This window comes from Bactrocera tryoni, unplaced genomic scaffold (genome assembly GCF_016617805.1).
Source record: "Bactrocera tryoni isolate S06 unplaced genomic scaffold, CSIRO_BtryS06_freeze2 scaffold_25, whole genome shotgun sequence".
Classification (NCBI taxonomy): Eukaryota; Metazoa; Arthropoda; class Insecta; order Diptera; family Tephritidae; genus Bactrocera; species Bactrocera tryoni.
Genome location: NW_024395977.1, coordinates 28,308,644 through 28,316,884, shown reverse-complemented (window position 1 = coordinate 28,316,884; position 8,241 = coordinate 28,308,644). Strand labels below are relative to the sequence as shown.

Below are 8,241 nucleotides of genomic sequence, written 5' to 3'. Positions count from 1 at the left end.
TGTGGGCAAAACAGGATTGAACATCTCTAACACATACATATGCACTGTTTGACGTAATTATTTGATCGTCTCCAGGGCACTTAACTCGCGCGAGCTAACGCGGTCTTGCTACGCTTCTTTGCAAGGGTGTCTGCACTCGTGATACTTCTATCGTCAATAACGAGAATGCTAACACAAAATAGAATCGAGGATAAATTGCCAGAATTAACTCGACAGCAAAATTCGTGATTGCAAAAATGTTCAAGTGGCGATGGTTTGTTAACAATCTAAAGACTGCCGGATGAAACAGAGACAGTTTTAATTAGAGTGCTACCGTGATAAGAGCAAATGATATATAAATAGTAGTTGTTAATGCGGATAATGAGTAGTAAATAAATAAAGATATTATTGTATTTCTTATTTTTACCTTGAAGTTGGTCTTTTATTTAACAATCCAAGGCTCGAACTCAATAGTTGGTTATAAGGTAAACGATTTATCAAGAAATCCGTTACATTATGTATCACGATTTAAATATCACAATAAATATTGAACGTATGATAGTAGCCTAGGGCAATAATGACAAATACAATTGTCTAGGCAACATTTGTTGCTTGTCGAGATGTGTCGTTAGGTATCGATGTCTAATGTGTATCTCTATTAAAAGATTATTTAGAAACACGATAAGCAGTGACTACGTGTACTTTCTTAATTATATTGTTTAATTAGAGTAGATCAACTGTGGATTCCTTCATATAGAATATTGTATTTGTTGGAATAATGAATCATTCGCCCGCAGTAGTATCAAGGAGATCTGTTGGTTACAAAAGTTTAATAACGTTCACAGTACTTTTGATTGCGTGGCTTGCCGGTTTTTCTTCACGTTTATTCGCAGTGATTCGATTTGAATCTATTATTCATGAGTTCGATCCATGGTTTAATTACCGCGCTACAGGGTATATGGTGCAACATGGATTTTATAAATTTTTGAATTGGTTTGATGAACGAGCCTGGTATCCTTTGGGAAGAATTGTTGGTGGAACGGTATATCCAGGACTTATGATAACTTCTGGTTGCATACACTACATTTTACATACCTTGAATATACCGATACATATACGTGATATTTGCGTTTTTTTGGCACCGATTTTTAGTGGATTAACATCGATTTCAACCTATTTGCTTACTAGTGAATTATGGTCCCGAGGAGCAGGGCTTTTTGCTGCAAGTTTTATAGCTATTGTTCCTGGTTATATAAGCCGTTCAGTAGCAGGCTCTTACGACAACGAAGGAATTGCCATATTTGCACTACAATTTACATATTTCTTATGGGTACGTTCATTGAAAACTGGATCCGTTTTTTGGTCGGCTGGAGCAGCACTATCTTATTTTTACATGGTGTCGGCATGGGGAGGATATGTATTTATTACTAACTTAATACCACTTCACGTATTTGTCCTGCTTCTAATGGGTCGGTACTCTGAGAGGATTCTAACCAGCTATTCGACGTTCTACATTTTGGGACTACTATTATCGATGCAAATACCGTTTGTAGGTTTTCAACCTATACGAACAAGTGAGCACATGGCCGCTCTGGGAATATTTGTACTTTTGCTTATTATCGCAGTCCTTCGTCACTTACAAAGTGTATTATCTCGAAGTGAATATCGCAAAATATATCTCTTTGGAGTCATAGCGGCCGCAGTTATAGTATTTACTGGTGTAGTTGTTCTTACAGTATTGGGTGTTATTGCTCCGTGGAGTGGTCGATTTTATTCATTATGGGATACTGGATATGCTAAAATACATATCCCTATTATTGCCTCGGTATCGGAACATCAACCGACTACATGGTTTTCTTTTTTCTTCGATTTGCATATACTCGCTTGTTCGTTTCCAGTTGGAATTTGGTATTGCATAAAGAATGTTAATGATGAACGTGTTTTCGTTATACTTTATGCCATCAGTGCTGTATATTTTGCCGGTGTTATGGTGCGTTTAATGCTAACTCTTACTCCAGTCGTGTGCATTCTTGCTGGGATTGCATTTTCTAATTTGTTTGAAGTATTTCTCAAAGAAGACAGCAATTCAAATACATTTGCTCACAAAACTATAACCTATGTGGATGATCGCGATGATAATTCAATGGAGAAAAAAAATCTGTATGACAAAGTAAGAAATTTTAGAATACTAATATATGTATATACAGTAAATGCGTTATTTAATATGTGTATTTAAGGGGCTATACCAGTGTGACGCATGAAAAATTAGGCGATTTCGTGAATTTTTTTAAAAGAAATCTAGTTGAATGTTTCGACGTTCTATGTACGTAATAAAGTATATTTTTGGGGAATGCTTACTTTAGTATCCCATTTTGCAGAGGTTTTGCGCAAAGGGGGAGGGGTCTGGGGGCTTGCTACCCCCCTAATTTGAAAGATAATGAATAGAGCTTTTGAATAATAGCACCCTTCCCCCCTAAAATAGTAAAATCGTAGTTTTTCCATACAATTTTCACTAATTATTATAAAATGTATGAATTTTTACGCATAGAGTGACTCTATGTTTAGTATTTTTATTATTTCAATGATTTAAAGTGGAAATCCACTTTATTTAAATAATAAAAACACTGAAAATTAAAAATTGTATATGTATCGGTAATACCAAATTAACCCAACCAGCCATTTATACAAGACCGTGAAAAGTGGGCAATATATTACGTCCATATAACGAAAATTTGGAATAAAAAATCGCGCGATTTTCAGTATAATACATTGAAACAAGGGCACAATTCCGATTTCTTTGGCGCCGCGATTTGAAGGTACCGTTGGAAAGAGAAAGTCCTCCTGATTAAAAAATATATAGGGTTATAGGTACCGCAAACGCTTAGTTTACGAGATATTCGACCTTAAAGTTCAAAAATTCCCAAAATTCGAGCATTTCAACAAGCTATTTTACCGCATTAAACACACTTTACTCACATTTTTCACTTCAAATTAATTAATTTAAACTATGAACTTTTAAATAAATCCACATTTTACACTTTTAACAGTTTTTTTACCGAAGAAATCTTTATTTTAAAAATTACATTTTACACTCGTAGTGAACATAATGTGTGTGCTAAAATTACGACGAAATGGAGCGCTACCATGTGATAATAAGGAAATTCGCTGAAATGCCTTTTTTCCCAAAAATTCCTCTATCCATTCATATGGATATGTTCTTTATTTAATTTAATAAACAAATATGTATTATAATTTACATAAATTATAAAATAATATTATATAATAATATTTAACCATTTTATAATGAAAACTCAAACTTTGTTTGAATATTAGTGCAAGATAACCAAAAAATATAACCACTTTATAACGAAACTCAATATATTTTTTTTATTTTAACGCAGAAAGCAGTACTACGCGAAAGTACTTCAGACACCCCGGATATTCGCTCGACCAGGGTTATTTTTTTAAAGAGCGGCCGAAGGCCGCCAACGCAAAAGGAGTACTACACGAAAGTATTTCAGTCACCCCGGGTATTTGCTCGACCAGGGTTATTTTTTTAAAGCGCGGCCGAAGGCCGCCAACGCAGAAAGGAGTACTACGCGAAAGTACTTCAGTCACCCCGGGTATTCGCTCGACCAGGGTTATTTTTTTAAAGCGCGGCCGAAGACCGCCAACGCAGAAAGCAGTACTACGCGAAAGTACTTCAGTCACCCCGATATGATATAAATTTTACAATATTATTATAAATTTTTACTTCTTTATTTTTATTAAACATAAATCGCATATTATACATATACATACATATGTATAGTATATATATATACATATGTATATATACATGTGTATATGGAACAAGGGCTGGGATTTAGATTAGCATCCCCGGATTTCGGGGATAAAATGGGTGTCACTGGAAAGGTGGCGTTCTCCAGATCACGAAAATATATACATTTAGTTGCCGCTGACTTATAGTTTTAAAGATATTTGCATTTAAAGTTGAAAAATTGACAACTTTTACATTGATAATTTGTGTATTGTGAGTAACTTTTTCACTTATATTGTGCACTTTTCACTTACTAACACTTCACTATAACGTTTCTGTATATTATTTTTTTTAATATTTGTTGTAAATAAAGCTTTATTTTAATAATTTTATTTTAGTTACAATTCTCTGCATTTGCACAATAAGAAAAGGGTTGCCATGGCTATTTTTTTTTGGAGCGCGGCGCGGAAAGTGAAAAAGTTATTCACAATATACAAATTACCAGTGTAAAAGTTATAAATTTTGCAACCTTAAATGCAAATATCTTTAAAACTATAAGTCAGCGGCAACTATATGTATATATATATTTTCGTGATCTGGAGAACGTCACCTTTCCAGTGATTTTCTAAATCCCAGCCAAATTTTTTTTTTTACAGAAATATTGAAAAATAACAGAGTTATGTGATGTATGCGGAAGTGCCGAAAAAAAAGTGCCTCAACTGCTGGCATGACTCCGGTCGTTGAACTACGATCCTTGAAAAATATCAAAAATTAAGAAAATGGCATAATGGCGTAAAAAAAAATTCGTGGGGAAACTTTAGTATACGATCCCACGATTCAGGGTTAAAAGTGGTATGGTTGGATAGGGCTGATGCTCCAGATTAAGAAAATATATAATTGTTGCCGCCGCAAACTTATAGTTTCCGAGATATTTGCATTTAAAGTTGAAAATTTTGCAAATTTCTCGACTTATGGTTAGTTTTTCTTCCGTATTATGCACTTTTTATACACTTACAATTCACTACAATATTTCTACATATTTATTTTTTATCAATATTTTAGATATTTGCTTAAAATAAGCATTTTATATTTTACATAAATATTACTACACGCACAATAACAATAAGTGTTCCGTGTTGTCAAATAATAAGTGTTACCATATCACAAATGATTGAAAACAATAAAAATAAATAAAAAAAAACTCAAATGCATGAAAAAAATTATCCTGGGTGACCAACACCTGGGTGTGTCAGGTTTTTACGATTGAAACTCCTTTTTGCGATGGCGGCCTTCGGCCGCGCTTCAAAAAAATAACCCTGGCCGATCCAACACCGGGATGTATCAGGTTTTTTTTTTTTAAGTAAAACTCCTTTTCGCGTTGGCGGCCTTCGGCCGCGCTTCAAAAAAATAACCCTGGCCGATCCAACACCGGGGTGTATCAGGTTTTTTTTTAAGTAAAACTCCTTTTCGCGTTGGCGGCCTTCGGCGCGCTTCAAAAAAATAACCCTGGTCGGTCCAACACCAGGGTGTATCAGAATTTTTTTGCGTTGAACTCCTTTTTGCGTGGGCGGCCTTCGGCCGCGCTTCAAAAAAATAACCCTGGCCGATCCAACACCGAGGTGTATCAAAAATCTTGATATATCAAGAAAAAGGGCAATGATTTATGTATTTGGGGTATAGTCCTATTTTTTTATTCATTTTTATTCGTTTGATAAATGTGTAATTATGGCAACACTTATTATCTGTCAACACGGAATACTTTTGTTATTGTGCATGAAATGAAAATTGTTTAAAATATAAAATGCTTATTTTAAGCAAATAACTAAATAATTACTAGAAAAAAAATATGTAGAAACAATGTAGTGAAGTGTAAGTGCATAAAAAGTGCATAATATGAATTAAATAATTACTAGCAATCGAGAAATTGCAAGATAAAATTTGCAAAATTTTCAACTTTAAATGCAAATATCTCGAAAACTATAAGTTTGCGGCGGCAACAATAATATATTTTCTTAATCTGGAGCATCAGCCCTATCCAACCATACCACTTTTAACCATGAACTCGTGGGATCGTATACTAAAGCCGACACAAATTCGTTTTTCTACAAAAAAAAAATGGTGTTTTTTTTTTTAATGCCAAATTGACAATTTTCAACCAATCAAAAAGATCGTAGACCATTGTATAGCAAATGTATTCAACTATACCCAGTTTTAATTTGAAGTCGATCGGTCAATTTCTCGTTGAGTTATGATGTCAGCAATTTTGAAAAATGTCGTTTCGAGAAAAACGCCTTTAAAGTTTCACTTACATATGTTTGCACGTCTGAGCGGTCGCTGTTTAGAACGCTGCCATTAAAAAACTATTCAAGATACGACCTTGCCGATTTCACAGGATATTTTTGAATATATAAACTATCGAAAAAGCAAAAAAAATTTTTTTTTTTTAAGTGTGACACTGGTATAGCTCCTTAATATTAGTTTATAGTTTTAGTAGTAATAATATCTATCATATATTGAATTTCGAATGGGTCGAAGGGGTGAAATAGCTTGTCTTTAAAGTCGAATATCTCGTAAACTTAGTGTTTGCCGTAGATCGAAATTGTGCCGAAATGAGTACTACGCAAAAGTACTTCAGTCACCCTAGTATTGGCTCGACCAGGGTTATTTTTTTTTAAAGCGCGGTCGAAGTCCCGCAACGCGCCGAAAGGAGTATTACGCGAAAGAGCTTCTGTCACCCCGATATAATATAAATTTAATAATAAAGAAAAAAGAATCACTCGAAAATTCAAACGAAGAATGCGCTGTAGTTGGATATCCTACGTATTTGGTGTTTAAGAATTGGCAACGCTCGTTTTCCTCATAATTGTAAACAAATAAAAGTGAAATGTGAACTTTTTTCAATGTTTATAGTGTATATTTAAATATAAAAAGTTAAAAATGTGAAAATATTTAGTGAAACATTGTGAAATACTATGAGCTATTAATACACATTTTTGAATTTTAAATCGGTAAAATTATAAAAAAATAAACTTCTTAACAAAATAATTTAAACTTTAAGTGTGCTTAAATCGGCTGTCCAAACAGCGAAATCAATTTCCAACAGGATAACGACCCAAAATACACATCGTATCTTATAGTTGAGAGGTTTTTATGGAATTAAAAATAAGTCCATATGCCCCGCGATCACCAGACATTAATCCTATACAACATATCTGGAACTTATTAGAAAACCGTATTCGAAAACATCGAATTTCATCAAAAGAGTGCCTAAATACTGCTTTATAGTGGATCAAAATATCTCGAAAAAATACTATAAATTGAGTGGGAAGTTTGCGTCGACATCTGGGGGCAAAATTGCAACAAAATGAAGGCCAAAAAATAATAAATGCATCTAAAACTATTGTAATTACTTTTGTATGTAAACTACTTAGTGTATGTAAACTTTTGCGATATAAATTACTAGAGGACCCTTCCACGTTTTACTGTGGCTGATACATACTAGTTAGTACTACTAATACCATCTATATGACCTATGTCCTTACCCTGGTTCAATGCTACCTCCCTACCAATTTTCAGCCAAATCAGTTCAGCCGTTCCTGAGTTATAAATGGTGTAACTAACACGACTTTCTTTTATATACAGTTACGGACAATAAAATATAATCATCCATGGTACTAATTTTCCATTCTAAAAAAATTATGAATTTGATTTAAATTCAACTAAGTTATAGTTTTATTATGTACTTCATATCATGTGCTATTGGTAGCAGTAAAAATATTGAAAAAAAAAAAAAAACAATTCATAAATATTAAAAAAAGGTAAATAATATATTTCAAAAATTCGAAGGACAAAACAATTGAATCAAAATCTTTTACATTAAAAAAACATATTTTTTAAGGGAACTAATAGAAAAATTGGTAGTACATTTTAGAGTATTCTTAAACTTCTAATACCGATGCACATGTTCTAGGCATAGACCTAATTAGGCTACAGAAAGTGTTCTGTGGATCGGAATACCAGACCTTTGTACCTTCTCTCAGAATTCTGCCTTATTTTTCGATTTAAGGGGTGCAATACTTTCCTTAACAAAAAGTTTTAAAAGTTTTTGATGAGATTCAGATCTGCCGATTACTCTGGCTAAGCCATAACGCTAGCACCATGATCTGAAACCCATTTTTTGTAAGACCCGAAGTAAGTTTCGGGTCGCTCTCTTGTTGGAATTGCCAAAATGCAAGGCGAATTCTATTTAGCATATGGAAGTATGAAATTATCTAAAACTTTAAGTATAAATGGCGGTCTATGTTTTATTGTATCCAAAAAATAGGTCCCGCATTACAATATGAGAAACAATCCTAATCCATTATATTGACCCCACGGAGTTTGAAGGACCTAGTCGTGTAGCGGACGCACATTTCTTTGTTTTTTTGGACGTCGGACTCACGCGCAACTATCATTTCCTATAATATTAATTTTGCACTGAGACCATAATATGTCGGACCATT

The 8,241-nt window shown here is 33.7% G+C and overlaps 1 protein-coding gene across 1 annotated transcript in view; it reads left to right on the top strand.

The window, feature by feature from the left end:
- The first annotated feature begins 641 nt into the window (after positions 1 to 641).
- LOC120780298 (dolichyl-diphosphooligosaccharide--protein glycosyltransferase subunit STT3B) overlaps positions 642 to 8,241 on the top strand; it is a 119,911-nt gene continuing 112,311 nt past the window's right edge. Inside the window, exon 1 of the mRNA XM_040112589.1 lies at positions 642 to 2,149. Within this exon, the coding sequence (XP_039968523.1) occupies positions 758 to 2,149 (1,392 nt within the window). The 5' untranslated portion in view covers positions 642 to 757. The remainder of the gene's footprint in view (positions 2,150 to 8,241) is intronic.